At 45.6% G+C, this 17,504-nt stretch overlaps 1 protein-coding gene across 1 annotated transcript; it reads right to left on the minus strand.

Moving 5' to 3' along the window:
* Positions 1-1,809: 1,809 nt before the first annotated feature.
* LOC124668363 (probable WRKY transcription factor 13) lies at positions 1,810-17,222 on the minus strand. The gene is made up of 3 exons (XM_047205522.1): positions 16,935-17,222; positions 16,548-16,835; positions 1,810-1,981 (listed from the first exon to the last, which is right to left on the minus strand). The coding sequence occupies exons 1-3, from the start codon at positions 17,210-17,212 to the stop codon at positions 1,810-1,812; spliced, it is 738 nt and encodes a 245-aa protein (XP_047061478.1). The 5' UTR covers positions 17,213-17,222.
* Between the last annotated feature and the right edge of the window lie 282 nt (positions 17,223-17,504).

The raw sequence follows: 17,504 nt of genomic DNA on the forward strand, positions 1-17,504 counted from the left end.
TAGTGCCATCGTGGACAATGATGAATGCCAGCGACACATCGAGAAACAGATCTCGCCAGATCTGAAAAACGATGAGAATACCAAGATGCCAATCCAAAGAATTGAAAAGAACACGTTGCCATCAACTCCGGGACGTCTACGTGAAGGTCGCCACCGGTGTGGGAGTAAAGTGGAGGCAGATTTATTCGCCTAGACGCTGCTCCCACCACCGGAATGACGCACAACAACGGACGAGCCCTAACGCTAACTAAGAACGGAAGGACGAGGTACCCCTCCTCCTGCCACCGGAGTGCAAGAAAGGAGAGGAAAGCAACGTTTTGGCCGGTGGAGATAGGAGGAAGATGGGTAGCCGCCGCCTAGGAGAGAGAACAAGTGGACACACGCGTTAAACCGATCAACCTTAATATGCGGCATGGTACAAACCACTTATACACTTCACAACACCCATCTCACGTGTGATGGGAGAACATAAAGTCAACAAGTAAACATACAAAGGGCAAATACATGTATATGAATAAAAAGGGGGCGGGGGGCACCAACAATTTTAGAATAAATTGCAAAAAAAATAGGACTCAAACTCGAGAGCATGGGCTATGATACTATGTCAAGCTTCATGCCAAGCCAACGCAACTAAAAGTTTGAATTAATAGAAAGGGCTAGTACAATCCACTTATACACTTCATAACAGTCACTAAGAGCACGCAAACATAGCATAGTGAAACATGTTGAATCCTTAGGTTGTAGGTTCGAACAGTCATACCCTTTGGGGTCGCCGATTACATGTTTACATACACGGAAAGAGCCCCCGTGGTGGCGTATACAAGGAGGATACGTATTGGGGTAGAGTACTACTCTATACCCAATACCTATGATACAAGTAACTCTAATAAAACCGTTTTTTTCAAAATCGCTCTCCAATGTCAATCCACGGTGACTGAGAGGCCACCGAAGACAAAGGGAGGCCTTGAAAAGGGATGATAGTCTGGTAGCTAGGGTTTCGTGTCTCGCGAGTCTGTCATGCAACATCTTCTAAGTTCTAAATAGCGCCACTGGACATTGTTCCACAACGGTTGGGAAGATGCTTTACAATATGAAAGTAACGTCAAGCAATTTAGATCCATAAGAATTATCGGTTTTGCTTGCATTTTTTTGAATTGCGGTTGCGCTTTTCTAAGGGGACTGAGACATAAGAAAATTTTGGCCAACTGAGACATAGACAAGCCCAAACATTGTAGGGAAAGAAAAGGCAAACGTTTTGTTCCAAAAGAGAAAACAGGTTGAAAATGATATTTTGTTGCGAAAAGAAAATAATGATTTCAACATATGCAGGAATGGTGAATCAACACCAGCCCTTATTTCAAATGACCACCACTTCCCCAAGTGCAAACACATCAAGCAAGGTGAAAAAATAGGTATGCCGAATGAACTTTTTTTAAAAAAAGCAAGGGATCATCCCTTCCGACCTTCGGTACACAAAAGACACCGCAAGTTACGCCAACATGAACAACTTTACACTGTTTTCACCAGATCCCATGAAATAACCTGTAGTAGCTGCTAGCACCACCACCGGCGCCGGAGCTCCAACACCTTACCATTGTCGCCCGTGCGCCCTCTTATTGCCGCTAGCTACTGCTTACTTAAGTAGTACGTGTTCCAACTGCTGCTACAGTGTTATACATCACCACAACCTAGCTATACAACAACAAGAACAATGGTAATCGAGCACAAAACATGCACGCATGGACGACGACGAGCAGTGCTTTGCAGCATGCATGAACGGCCGGCGGCGCCGGCGCGGCGAGAGGCTACCTACCAGATGAAGCTCATCTCAGCGTTGGCGCGTGCGTCGTCGTCGTCGTCGCGGGAGGGGGAGTGGACGTGGCGGCCCTCGTAGGTGGTGATCACCATGCGCGGGTCCTCCGCCAGCCGCTCCACGCGCTTCTTCACCCGGCACTTGTCCTGCGTGCACCGGTAGTAGCTCCTGCACACATTTCCACACAGCAGCAGTTCCCGTCAGCTCAATTTTCAGTTCTGCATGATGTAGTGCCGCGAATATTTAGCTGCCAGTGAATATTCAGAGAGCTGTAGACACGTAGGAGGTGCAGTACACTGATGCTGGGAAAAAAAATTCTCAATCATAGTGACAACACATCGACATGGAAAGAAAATGATATATTTAGATGATAGAATATTTCCAGGCTACTCAGGTACTGGCATCATTCCCCTCATCTCACCCCAAGGGCAAGAATGGATGGGGGCATAGATTCAGAAAGATGTGGTAATAATTGCAGGCCGGGGTACAAAAAACTTGGGCCCTTTGCAAAGCTCAAATCCACCATTTCATCATCATCATCATCCTCCCATGGCCCCTTTACCACACAGTGGAGAGATTCCTTCCTCCCACGGCCAGTCAGATCAAAACACGTAAATACCACATAAAATAAGCATTCGAAATCATTTGGCATGCTGTGTATATGAATGATCCTAGGATCGATTGGATGGTTCAGGATTTTTCCAGAGATCGGTGAGTTTTTGGGACAGGATAATGTGTATGTCGTTTCCTAGTTAAGCTATCACAGTTAGCTTAGCAGAAGCTAGGGAGATTCCCTGAAATGAATGAACACATAAGAAAAATGGAAAAGAAGAAGGATGATTGCGAGGATCTGCCAGTTGATTGGAAATGCCATGATGCTACCGTGGTGTGTGAGCCAGAGATCGATCGATCGACCAGAGGGTCGGGTTGGGTCTCTCAGTGGCATCATTGCACGGGACTAATCAGATTGGACTGGATGCTGTCGATCCGGTGCTAGCTGTGGGTCAATGCTTTCTCACTGCCTCTGCCTGCTATGATCACCACACCACACATGCATACTGATCGATAGATTTTGATAGATTCATACACGTACGCATATGTATACTACACGTATCCCTTACCAAAAAAAAAATACTACACGTGTCGTATAGAGTTTAGACTATACACATCCAGAGAAGACATATAGACAGGATTAATCTCTGCTAACAAATTATCTTACAGTATGTTAAAAAAACCAAGCGATCCAACAGGGGATCAAATTTCATTATCGGCGAGATAACGAAACCATGTTCAGGTAGCTTACAGGAAACAGAAAAACAAAAGGGAAAGCGCCGCCCTACTGCTAGCGTTCAACGAACAGTATGTTTTCAGATTACCCGCCTTATTAGCTATTTTTATGACAGAAAACGGCCGGCTTAGTTTGTTTGTTCTGACGTATAGCTGTGTTGCATTCGTCCCACACATATGGCTGAGTGGACGTTAGTGGAACTATTAGATGGTGCGATGAGCATTCGACCTACTGGCAGTTACGACACGACTTCTTCTGACTACACGAACGGCCAGGGGCTCTCTAAGTTGGACGTCATGAATAGAGACTAGTCGATGGAAGAACACAAAAAGAAGGGAAACAAGGTTATGATCTGATCTGATCTAATCCAGTTGAGACATGTAAACAAAGAACTAGCTTAGAATATGTAGCAAGCGCGACCTAGTAAATTAACAATGGAATAGGAGCATGTTTTGTGCCTTGTGTATGAGTAGCTAGCTGGCTAGCTAGATATAACGTGCTAATTAACTTGTGTTGATAAGCATTAGGGTTCAGTTTAGGAGGTGTAGAGAGTTAGAGTAGCGACAACAAGAGGACCAGACATAACAAAGCCATCCACTAGTGGAAAACAGGGCTTCCGTGGGAGCCTTTTGTCGCGGGCGCGCCTGCACCCGCGACAAATGGCCTGGCCACGTCGCCTCGAAACCATGTGGAGCGCGCGGAGGCTTTTGTCGCGGCCTTTTGTCGCGGGCCGTATTACGACCCGCGACAAAGGGGTAGGAGCGACGTGGCCACTCCTTTTGTCGCGGGTCGTAATACGGCCCGCGACAAAATGTCCCCGCCCTATATATAGAAGCAGCCAGCCACCCCCCCACCTCATTTTTTCCTTGGTGGTGAAGGTGGAGGTGTATGCTAGCTCATTTTTTCTACATGTGCACAAGAGGTGTTTGATGGAATGCTTGTGAGAGGGATGCCACTTGGTTTATTTGATAAGATTTCTCCTCTTTTTGATCCAAAAAGGTTAGCAACTATTTTCTCGACTATATATATATATGCATAGTCCGTACAATACTAATTTTAGCAAGGTGATTGCATCTGATACATATATAATTGTGCTTATGATGCAGATGAGTCATCCATGGATGTACGGTAACCGATGTGCTCCCGCTTTCGGAGAGGGCGTGAATTCTTTCTTGCTTGTGGCCGAGGCCAACAAGTCGAAGCAAGGTTTTATGTGCTGTCCATGTCTAAAATGTAAGAACGAGAAGGATTACTCTTGCTCAAGAGATATTAAGAGCCACCTGCTTCGGTTTGGGTTCATGTCCAGTTATAATGTTTGGACCAAGCACGGAGAAGAAGGGATTATGATGGAAGACGGCGATGAGGAAGAAGATAATGATGAGAAGTACTATCGATCTATGTTCTCTGAATGCTTTGATACCGCAATGGACGACAATGAAGAAGAAGGAGGTGAAGAACAGGCATCAGATGATCCTGTTGATGATGATCTTCGTCGGGCCATTTCTGATGCAAGAAGAGATCGTGACACGGATAAGGAGAGGTTGCGGTTCGACAAGATGTTAGAGGACCACCACAAATTGTTGTACCCAGAGTTGTGAAGATGGGCATAGAAAGTCTGGGTAGCATATTGGAATTGCTGAAATGGAAGGCAGAGGTCGGTGTGATCGACTCGGGATTTGAGAAATTGATGATAATATTAAAGAAGTCTGTTTCCAAGAAATAATGAATTGCCCGTCGGTACATATGAAGCAAAGAAGCTTGTCTCGCCCTCTAGGATTAGATGTGCGGAAGATACATGCATGCATTAATGATCGTATCCTCTACCGCGGTGAGAAGTACGAGAATTTGAATAAATGCCCGATATGTGGTGCATTGCGGTATAAGATCGGAAAAGATGACCCTGGTGATGTTGAGGGCGAGCCACCCGGGAAGAGGGTTCTGCGAAGGTGATGTGGTATGCTCCAATAATACCACGGTTGAAACGTTTGTTCAGAAACAAAGAGCATGCCAAGTTGTTGCGATGGCACATGGAAGAACGTAAGAAAGACGCGATGTTGAGGCACCCCGCCGATGGTCGGCGAGTGGAGAAACATCGGGAGAGAGTTTCCGGATTTTGCAGGTGAGGCAAGGAACTTATACTTTGGTCTAAGTACGGATGGCATGAATCCTTTTGGGGAGCAGAGCTGCAGTCACAGACACCTGGCCCGTGACTCTATGTATCTACAACCTTCCTCCTTGGTTGTGCATGAAGCGGAAGTTCATTATGATGCCGAGTGCTTATCCAAGGCCCAAAGCAACCGGGCAACGACATTGATGTGTACCTAAGGCCATTAGTCGATGAACTTTTGGAGTTGTGGGCCAAACCAGGTGTACGTGTGTGGGATGAGCACACGGAGCAAGAATTTGACCTACGAGCGTTGCTATTCGTAACCATCAATGATTGGCCTCGCTCTCGGTAACATTTCGGGACGGACGAACAAAGGATACAATGCATGCACACACTTGTTTAGATGAGACTGAAAGTAAATATTTGGGAAAAAGCCGAAAAGTTGTGTACCCGTTCAATCGTCGTTTCCTTCCGCGCAAGCATCCCTTAAGGAAAAAAGGCAAGCATTTCGATGGCGAGGCAGACCGCCGTCCGAAGCCTGTCCCCCGTAGTGGTGCTGATATATTTGACATGGTCAAGGATTTAAATGTTATCTTTGGAAAGGGTCCAGGCGGTCGACCTGTTCCGAAAGACGATGACGGACACGCGCCCATGTGGAAGAAGAAATCTATTTTCCGGGAGCTAGAATATTGGAAAGTCCTCGGAAGTCCGCTCCGCAATCGACGTGATGCACCCGACCAAGAATCTTTGTGTGAATATTCTAGGTTTTCTGGGCGTGTATGGAAAGACAAAAGATACAACAGAAGCACGGGAGGACCAGGAACTTCATAAAGGACGAAACGGCAATCATCCAGGGCAGTTTGTAGGGCCTGCCAGCTATGCTCTTACCAAACAAGAGAAGGAGATCTTTTTTGAAGCCCTATTCAGTATCAAGGTTCCGTCTGGTTTCTCGTCGAATATAAAGGGGATAGTAAATATGAAGGAGAAAAAATTCCAGAACCTGAAGTCCCATGAGCTGTCACGTGCTTATGACACAATTGCTTCCGATTGCATTGAGGGGACTTCTACCGGAAAATGTTCGACTAGCCATTGTGAAGATATGTGCATTCCCGAACGCAATTTCTCGAGAAGGTAATGGATCCGAAACTTTGTCGGGATTACAGGAAGATGTGGTCCAATGTCTTGTCGCCTTCGAGTTGTTGTTCCCACCATCCTTCTTCAATATTATGACGCACCTCCTCGTTCACCTAGTTGAAGAGATTAGAATTCTCGGTCCCGTATTTCTACACAATATGTTCCCCTTCGAGAGGTTCATGGGAGTCTTAAAGAAATATGTTCATAACCGAGCTAGGCCGGAAGGAAGTATCTCAAAGGGCTACGGAACCGAGGAGGTCATTGAGTTTTGTGTTGACTTTCTTCCCGACCTTAAGCCGATTGGTGTTCCTGAATCTCGGTATGAGGGGAGGCCGACTCGGAAAAGGCACACTAGGAAGGAAAGCAACGGTGTGGAGGGACAAGATTTCTTTCAATCAAGCGCACTACACAGTTCTATACAATTCCAGCTTGGTGGCTCCGTACATCGAGAAACATAAGAATGTTTTACGAGAAATAAACCCGGGCCAGCCCGAGTCCTTGATTACACGTCAACACATGAATACCTTCGGCGGTTGGTTGCAAAGACATCTCATTAATGACCCATCCGCGGTGGAGCAGACTGTACTTGTTGGCCAGAGTTACCATCTTCAAACATATGTACATTCCAAGGGTACGAGATAAATGGGAATACATTTTACACGATCGACCAAGATAAGAAGAGCACCAACCAAAACAGCGGTGTCCGCTTCGATGCAACAGACGAGAATGGGCAGACCACCACATATTATGGATACATAGAGGAGATATGGGAACTTGACTATGGTCCCACTTTTAAGGTCCCTTTGTTTCGGTGCAAATGGGTGAAGCTCAGCGCTATACATATTGACGATAAGTACGGTATGATAACAGTGGATCCCAACAATCTTGCGTACTCGGACGAGCCTTTTGTCCTAGCCAGCGAGGTGGCTCAAGTTTTCTACGTGAAGGACATGTCTAGCAAATCAAGAAAAAGAAATCAACAAAAGAATACATCAATCGAGGAGCCAAAGCGCCACATAGTTCTTTCGGGGAAAAGAAACATCGTGGGAGTGGATGACAAGACAGACATGTCGGAAGATTATAATAAGTTTAAAGAAATTCCGCCCTTCACGGTGAAAATTGACCCAAGCATCTTGCTAAATGATGAAGATTCTCCATGGCTACGGCGTAGAAGATCACAACACTAGATGGCGATGTAATAATGTATTCTTCATATATAGTTCCCAAGACAATCTCTACATTTATGTAATAATGAAGATTAAACCGTGCTTGGCTTGTTGATCCGCTTGGCAAGGCGTATCGATGCTCCTTTTATAGGCACGGCACCGCTTCTACTTTGTCTTATTACTTCGACAGGCCGTCGTGCGCTACATGCTTTATCTCATCGAGCAAGTGCGTCCACCCACGCGTCCTTATCCTGCCGACACCTTTAGTCGCGGTTGCAGCCACCAACCGTGACAAAAGGTTACCGACACATCCTTATCCTCGCCGACAGCTTTAGTCGCGGTTGCAGCCACCAACCGTGACAAAAGGTTACCGACACATCCTTATTATCCTGCCGACATCTTTAGTCGCGGTTGCAGCCACCAACCGTGACCAAAGGCCCTCCTAGATAAGCCTCCCCAGCCTTTTGTCGCGGTTTGAGCCTCCACCCGGGATGAAAGTTTCGCGCGCCACTTCGTTCCCGCCTATTTTCTTCCCGCATTCCCGCCATTTTCCACTATATATATGTAGGCTTGGACTCTCATATCCGCAAACCTCATCACTCTCTCCCATGGCTTCCATCGTATGTCTAACACCCCGGGAGGCGGAGGCGCTTTGCGCCTCGAACTACCCCTGCCCGCCCGGCTACCGCGTCCCGACCGGCTGGTTGCCGAGCGTCGGAGGCGTACCGGTCCCTCCTATCCCTGTAGGTGTGCCACGCGAGATGGCCATCACGAACCACTACTATTTCGAGCTCACGCCCGAGCAGACGGAGGAATCCCCGAGTGGCATCCCGACTACAGCCCGACTTGGGACAGCTTCTTCATCAATCGGCGTGAGAGGGCGGTTGCCGTGTACGAGGAGGACGGCCCGCCTCCTTCGAACTTCAACGAGGCCGGCCGTCGGATGTGGTGGCGCGGCCGGACTCTCCGGAGCGTCCCGGCCTATCGTGGCCCCCGCCTGCGCTACCCTCAATCCCAGCCCACGCGTGGTCATCCGCCGAGGTTCGACAACCGCGACCCCGATGCTAGCGACGATGACGTCGGCGACTTTGATGACTACAAGTGGCGACGTGTATAGGACTAGGCACGACTATGATTGAATGGCTCCAACATTCGAATCTAGCCATGTATCTTATTTTTCGGTTGAGCTCTGTACTTTAATTTCAGTTCAATCGTAATAAATTTCGTGTCAACCACTTTATTGAACAAAAACAACCGACAACGACTTTATAAACTAAATTTAAACTAATAGAACCGACAACGACTTTATTGAAATTACAATAAAATAGATAAATTACTAGTCTAGTCTCTACTCGTCGTCGGAGGTTGTCTCCGTCCAAAGGTCATCCCACCGAGGGTCGTTTTCGGTCCAAGTTGTATTCGAGTTCTCGAGCTCGAAGGCGGCGACGGCCCGACGGTTGCGCCTGTTGGACCTGCGTTGTGCCCTAAGGTTAGCAAAGAACGCGTCGGGGACCGCGCCCTCCACCGGCGCATCAACCGCTCGTCGCGCTCGGCGATGGCGATCCTGCGCCGCACTCGGCGATGCCGGCGACGGTCCTCGTCGGTGACGAGGCACGGCGGTGGCGCGAGGAACTCCGCCTCCTCTAGCGATTCAACATCCGGAAAGTTGATGTCGTGCCCCGGCCGCCGAAAGCGCCACGCCGCCGCGTCGTAAGCGCGCGCCGCCTCCTCCGGCGTGTTGTACGTGCCGAGGGTGAGGCGGAAGCCACCGGCGCGTATCTCGGCGGTGAACCTACCGCTCGGATGCACTCGAACGCCACGGAAACCGGACGCCCCTCGACGACATGGAGGCATCCCGGAGATGAATGAGCGGAGGCGGTGGCGACGTGTGGTTGCGCCCGCACTCGTCGCTCTATATAGCGCACGCGGGGCATGGCACGTGTTAGCGGTGGCTACACGTCGCACGCCGGCGTCGGCGGGGTGAGGCACGTGGCAGCGGTGGCTACACGTCGCACGCCGGCGTCGGCGGGGCGAGGCACGTGGAAGAGGTGGCGACACGTGGCACGGGGACGCGACACGAGTGGATATGATGCGAGATGCAAATAGTTATATGGATATCATATTCATGTTCATTGGATTTTTCTGATCAATTTTCATATATAAAACTTTTCTTTTTGAGTTACCATTTAAAAGTTATTGAAATAATAGTTTTTATTAAAAAAAAACAGAAAAACAAAAAACAGAAAAAAAACAGAAAAACAAAAACGGTTGCAGGCCTGATCCGCGTGAAGCGCATCCAACGGCTCCAGGCCGTTTGAATCCAACGGCCCGGAGCCGTTGGATGCGCTTCACGCGGATCGGCCGCCTCCCCTCCCACCCCCTTTGTCGCGGGTCGAGCCACGGCCCGCGATAAAGGACCCCTTGTCGCGGGTGGTGGCACGACCCGTGATAAAAGGGGGCCTTTATCACGGGTCGTGCCACCACCCGCGACAAAAGGGGTTAGGTATAAATACCTAGCCCCGCGGGCGGAGCCCCCACCCGCGACACACGGAGGCCAACACTTAGCGAAATTCACGCCGCCAGGCTCGCCGGATTTTGCCGTGCCGCCGTCGATCCGCCGCGCCGTCGCCGCCGTCGATCTCCTCTCGCCGCGCCGTCGCCGCCGTAGGCCTCCTCGAGCTCCCTCTCGCCGCGCGTGCCCTCTCGCCGCCCGCGCCCTCGCGCCGCCGTCGATTGCCGCCGCGCGTGCCGCCCGCGCCGTCGATTGCCGCCGTGCCGCGCGCCCGCCGCCGCCGCCCTGTGCCCGTGCCGGCCCCGCCGCCGCGCCGCCGCGCCCCCTCCGCAGGTACAAGCCGCCGGCCATGTGCGCAGGCGCCGGCGCGGGCGCCCCCGGCCGGCCCTCTTTTTTTTTAATTTTTTTTTTCTTAGTTAGATAATTTGTATAATTAGTTAGTTCATTTTTGTAATTAGTTATTAGTTAGTTTATTTTTGTATATAGACATTTTAGTAATTAGTTATTAGTTAGATAATTAGTATGTAATTAGTTAGTTCATTTTTGTATATAGACATTTTAGTAATTAGTTATTAGTTAGATAATTAGTATGTAATTAGTTAGTTCATTTTTGTATATAGACATTTTAGTATGTAATTAGTTAGTTCATTTTTGTAAGTATTTTGTTGTAATTAGTTAGTTTATTTTTGTTGTAATTAGTTAGTTCAAATTTGTAGTTTAAATTTTGTAAGTATTTTGTTGTAATTAGTTAGTTTATTTTTGTTAAATGTAATTAGTTAGTTCAAATTTGTAGTTTAAATTTGATTAGTTAGTTCAAATTCGGATCGGCCGCCGACACACCCCTCTCGCAAACACCCGCCGACACACCCCTCTCGCAAACACACCCCTCTCGCAAACACCCGCCGAGACCCCTCTCGCAAACAACTGACGTCGACTCCCTCCCCCTCGCAAAAACCCGTCGCCGACACCCTCCCCTCTCGCAAACACGCGCCCTCTCCCGCTCGCAAACACGCGCCGACACCCCTCTCCCTCTCGCAAACACGCGCACTCTCCATCTCGCAAACACGCGCCGACACCCCTCTCCCTCTCGCAAACACGCGCCGCCGAGACCCTCTCCCTCTCGCAAACACGCGTCGCCGACACCCTCTCCCTCTCGCAAACACGTGTCGCCGATTAGGGTTAGGGTTTGGTTTGTGTTTGATTAGGGTTAGGGTTTGGTTTGTGTTTGAACATTTACTTATCGATTTAATTCTTTTGCAGAAACAATGGATCAATTCGAACGGGACTTGGAACAGGAAGACATATTCGCGGACATGATACGCGATGGTACAGAAGCCGACCGAGCCGGCTCCGGTGATGGAGAACCCGACGGCTCCGGTCATGGAGAACCCGACGGCTCCGGTGATGGAGAAGCCAACGGCTCCGGTGACGGAGAAGCCGACGACGGCTCCGGTGACGAGGTATTAATGGATTTCTATATGTACATATGTATTGAGGCATTAGTATAGAGGCATTAATGCAATTCTATATGTATTCTCTTAGGCCTCCGAAGATAAGATAGAGAAACGAGGCCCGGCAAAGAAGTTGACCAAGAAAGACCACTTCACAATTGAAGCTATATCACCGGAAGGCCAACCGGTGGTACCCGAGAATGTCGGAGTGAAGTTCAAAAATCAGTGCGGAGTTGTGGTTAGAGATCGTGTCCCGATCACTGTCAGAGAATGGAACAAGACGAAGAATGTGTCCGAAAATCAGGTTGCCGATAGGTACAAGGACACACTTTTCAGAGACCTCATGGCACATTTCACTTTGCCAGATTTGGGATCGGAGTTGTTCTACCTCCAAATAGACGGTCGTTAGTACCGTTTGTCGATCGTGAGCTCCATGTATATATGTAGGGAACCTACGAATATGTGTAAGGGGAATCGACTTCTGCTTCCAATATTTGTTTGATCGATCTATATATATATATAATGAATGAATGTGTACAACTTCTAGTAGCGTACAAATATAACAGGGCGGTCGGTGGCGGGGGGGGAGGGGTGCTGCACCCTCAAACCCTAAAGCAGAAGCGTTGTGCGCGCGCCACGTAGAAGGCCTTTTGTCGCGGGTGGTAATACCGCCCGCGACAAAAGGTCCTGTGCCCTGCGCGCCCCGCGGCTGCCACGTGGTGGACCTTATGTCGCGGGTCGTAAGTGACCCGGGATAAAAGGCCACCCTTTTATCGCGCCTTGCTTGTCGCGGCTGGCCGCCCGCGACAAAAGGCCCTAACCACCCGGATCAAAAGGCCTGTTTTCCACTAGTGATCTTTGGACCAGCTAGCTTTGCAAACACTTTGCCAAGCTTTTGTGATCCAATGACTGGAACTTTAGGAAAAGTTAACTACTGTATAGTAGGAGCGTACAATGATTAATTTGTGAGAATGTTGGCTGTGGTTTGCTGTGAGCCAAAGTGCACAAGCTACGTATAGAGTGAGTTTTTAGTTTCTGCATGTGAGAAGTCTCTCGGCTTTTCATGCAAGTTTCGTCATGTTAAATTTTCATAAAATTCACTAAATTATGACAATCCAAACCATAATGACATAAACAATTCAATTACATTAAATGTGACAAAATCCTGTTTTATCGAACAATTTATACCAACATTCGTGGAATACACTTCAATCAATATAATAAGATACCATTGGCCTTATTTGTATTAAGAATAAAATTTATTCAGCACTCGTTATATCGAAATTGTATTCGACACCATTTTTTTTACATTTACTAGTTCTCTAGAAAAAAATGAAATTATGTTATACTCCCTCCATTCCATTCAATTTGAATTAAAACCATGACAAAAAAATATGAATGGAGGGAGTATTTATACTTTATCCATATGTAACCCTTGATATATAATGATCTTTTTGCTGCGAGATCAAGCAAAAAAATGTAGTTTCCATAAACACTAGAGAAGAATAATAAACAATACTCATATACTCCTTCAATTCCGAATTAGTTGAAAAAAATATTTTTTCAAAATGAGAGAACCTACAAACTGAAACGCGCCTAGCTATATGTGTATCTAGACCAAATTTGACCTAAGGTGCAATAACTACTACAACTTGGAACACATGGAGAGTAGCTTAAAAATATACTCCCACCATTGAGATGCATGCTAAGCTTAAATGGTAAAAGTTAGCGAATATGGTGAATCTTCTTCTTTATATGTGAAATCCTACAACTTGCTTGTCTAGACACCCTAGATTTTGTATCTTCATGCAAACAAGGAAGCATGCCGAAGAAACTAAGCATGAATTCACTAACTCATCAAAGCCTTCAGTTCACAACTGAGGATTATTTAGTGGGTAAAAAGGATTCGTAAATAGGATGATAGGACATTCAGAACATTTGTATCCAATGATCTCAAATCAAGCATTGAATAGATGTTAGATTACCCAAAACTAATTAGCTTAAGTTAGTTTGGTGTCAATGATCAAATTAACATAGTGCCAGTTAATTAGTTATTGCATTATGATGAGCATATCGAGCCTATATGCGTGAACAAGCGTGAGCGGGCATGATTAATCAACAACGAAAACTGTGCACAATGATACATGAAGAAAGCTACTTCTTAACCTCGTCTACATTAGGCTAACCCTAGCAAGGGACTTATCTCTCCCTAGCAGAAAGAGTAAAAAAGTGGAGGCGAAAGTATTTTTATGAATCTAGAGGCCATAGTATTTCACCTTCAGTTCCTTAGAATTTCATCTCGTGCTAGTGTCCTTTGATGTAACACTGACAATATGGAATAACCATACACCGAATCTTTCATAAGGCAGTTTAAAAAGGTGCTCATTGCAAATGTTTGGAAATTATAGGTGTTTCCAAGTTATAAGAACAGCCAAGAACTGTACTTCTTAAGAACATTTCTGGCTTATACATAAAATGGTCTGGTACTAAACATGCATGTGTATGCTTGAAATAATACACTGTTAGCGAATTGAAATCTAAATCCATACTGATTATATACGGCAGTAACCAGGACACTAAGCAGATGTATTTCCTTATTAACTAGTAATTAACCCTAGTTTTTCTTAGAAAATATAGCCATAGTTAATCAAGTTGTGACTTGTGACTTGTGATGAGTTTATCTCACCATTCACCGAACTAGCATGGTGGCCCTCGCAAATGCGAGGGCAACGACTGAACAGCTCTAGGAAATATATGTAGTACCGCATACACATTTATATATGCAATTAGGATTAATATAGTCATATAGTCACAAACAATTTGTGGTAAATTAATTGTAAAACCACAAGAACTCTCTTTATTTGAAAACATAGAATTTGTGTGCTAGTGATTACTTCAAATACAAAATAAAATCCTGATTCATAGAACTAATTCACATTGCATGCCATTTTTTTTATCTCATGTTAGGTTAATGCACTATTGAAGCTCCAATTGTGCGTCACGAATATTGGACAGACTTAGAAACCTTAAAGAACATAAGTTGATGAATAATAATTAGAATTTGACCTAATGACATTTAGGTATTGTTACCCATATCAATTAATCATAGTCTACTATAATTAAGAAGCAATGGATTAATTAACGCTGAGGCAATGATATATTACTTCTATTACTGATATCTCCTAATCGTGGTCTATACCAAAATATGATTACCTGGATATATTAGTTCTTGCATGTTAATGGTAAGGTCCAAGACATGAATATATCTTTACAAAAAAATAGTTAGCAAGGTGAAGAAACATTCTTGTCAATAGTAGCGTGAAAGTGCAAGAATGAGTATTTTCTCATTCTGTTTTCCAAATAAATTTCCCCCATGTACTCGTTTTCAATTCTGAAATTCATGATGATTGCACTGTAATATATGACCTAATAGACACATAAATTGTATGTTAAGATGTAACATTGACCATTGTTATTAATATGTTATAAAAAATCAAAATCAAAATTGAGAATTTACTTTGTACTCAAATTTAATATAATTATTTTGTTCAATTGCTACTCCTTATCTTGATTGCTCTACAATGAAAAGAGATAGACATTTTTACCCATTTTATTTAATCATCTCCTTGGTATCTTCATTTTTCAATCCAATAATTTGCAAATTCTCGATCGCCTGAGTTGTCGTGTCGTATAACATGACTATGTGGCAGCTTATTTTACCGGACACATTTTATTAGATGTCTTAGCACAGTTTTGACAATCCCGCTATCATGCTACTGAGGTCTGCCCTAATCGGCCATAGACACTCATTTATTAGTAGCATAGGTTCACCATGATACTTCAACAAAATTGATTCAGTGTCATCTTCTCTTAAATCTTAAGGGATTATACCTGAAATAGCTTTCATAATACCGTCTAAGATTTGTTAAACGAATTTATAAATTCAACCAATATTCATCAAAAATATTTCAGTTCAAGAAACTTATATAAATATCGATATATTTCATCCAGTAGAAAGGTTATTCGGTAGTATCGGGAAAAACAGTTTTCGGCGAGATCCTAGAAATGCCGGCCAAGAACATGGCAATATTATCTGCTAAAAATGATGATATTATTATTTAACTATTGCCAAACATACACGCAGTGACAAATCTCCTATAGAAGACCAAGTTTGATCAAATATATAGAATGGTATATCAATATCTACAATATCAAATGCATATATACGGTATGAAAATATATTTCATGATGGTTCTAATTTTGTATAACACAATGGTTCTACTATATTGATTTGAGATTACAAATATCGAGACTTTTTTTATATAGTTGGTCAAAATTTCAAAATTTAAGTTTGACAAAAAACTACAGGCATCATATTTTAGAAATAAGGGAATATAAATTAAAATCGCAGCTAATCTTCCCACCACAAAGCACTCTGAGCATTCTAGCTAGCTAATCTAGGGTATGCATTTTTTTTTCATTGATCGACTCATTTTTTATGGAACGGACTCGTTTTTTCTAGCTACTAGCTAAGCTAGTTAATTAATACAAAGCTAGCTAGATATAGCATACGTAGTTTTCATGGAACGGACTCTTTTTTTCTAAAAACATAAGTCATGAACGGTCTTAGATTTGTACGGAGCGGCCGCGTTTTTTCATTTGTTGCATCATCCGGATGAACCAGGGCAGCTGCTACCATTTTTTTTCTATAAAGCGAGTCGATGTTTAAAGGGAAAGCTATGATACTCCTATTAGATTTGGTTCAGCTTCCGTGGGACCTCTCCTCTACATACATAGAACGTGTCAAACGGGCCTACATATTGTTACGTAAATTCTAATTCTAATGGCTCATTAAATCCTGACCACAAATATTAGATCTAACCATTAAAATAATTAAGATGATGTGGATTAACCTAATGGCTCTATTTAACATCCTTATTTTGCTTTTAGTATATAATAGATAGATAGATAGATTGGACAAGGTATATATAGCAAGGGAATTACCAATCGCGCGCCTGATCATAAAATCGTACACACACATACATATAGCGTCGTGTATATGCATCACGTACGTACCGTGGGTGCTGCGTGTTCTTGACGACCTTCTGGCCGTACTTGCGCCACTTGTAGCCGTCGTCGAGCACATCGACGTCGCTCATCGTCTTGAAGCAGAACCTCGGCTCCCTCACCTTCCGCCGCGCCTTCGCCCCTGCCGATTTCTTCATCCTCACCGCACCGACCCCCATCCCCGCCGCTGCCAGCGACCCATGCAACCGGCCACCGGCTCCACTTCCTCCCGACGCCAAGCCGCCCACCATCGGGCCCTTTCCAGCCTGCCTTTCTAGCTCGCCTTCCTCGCAAGACCTAATCAGCAAAAGAAGAAAGACATGTCACAAGTCACAACTCAGGCATCACACATGTAGCTAGAGAGAGAGAAGAGAGTGAGGGAGATCAGTAAATTACCATGGATGTGGAGGGGATGACCTCGGAGGATGGAGAGCTCCGGGCGGTGCATGGGGGCGGTACATGGTGGGAGCGGCGGGGATTGTGGAGGTGGAGGTGGTGCTTGGGTGGTCTAGGACGAGGGGGCTGAAACCTAGGAGGGCATGGTGGTTGGAGAGAGCACCACCGCTGGAAGGAGGATCGGAGGGTTGGAAGCAGAAGCTTATGGCGGCCGGGGTGGAGTCGGCTACCATGCCGCCGCCGGCCGTGCAGGGTGCTTGCCCGTGGGCCATCGCCATCGCCGCCCTCCCTGGTGATGGGAACATCGGTCTCTCCATCTGTGCCCCTCTCTCTCTCTCTCTCTAGCTCTAGTTTTCCCAAGTGTTTGCTTGTGTTGTGGTGATGCGTGATTGTGTGGCCGTGTAGGAAGTTTGGAGGGACCGAGGAATAAGTTGGTGAAAGTTCTGTCAAGAGAGTTTATCATCTTATCCCAATTCCCAATCACCATTTTTCTACCGCAGTTAACATCATGCCAAATTATATATGGTCTGTCACCGTTAATTCGTGCGCGACCAATGGTTTTTTGATGAA

Source organism: Lolium rigidum, chromosome 6, assembly GCF_022539505.1.
Source record: "Lolium rigidum isolate FL_2022 chromosome 6, APGP_CSIRO_Lrig_0.1, whole genome shotgun sequence".
Lineage (NCBI taxonomy): Eukaryota > Viridiplantae > Streptophyta > Magnoliopsida > Poales > Poaceae > Lolium > Lolium rigidum.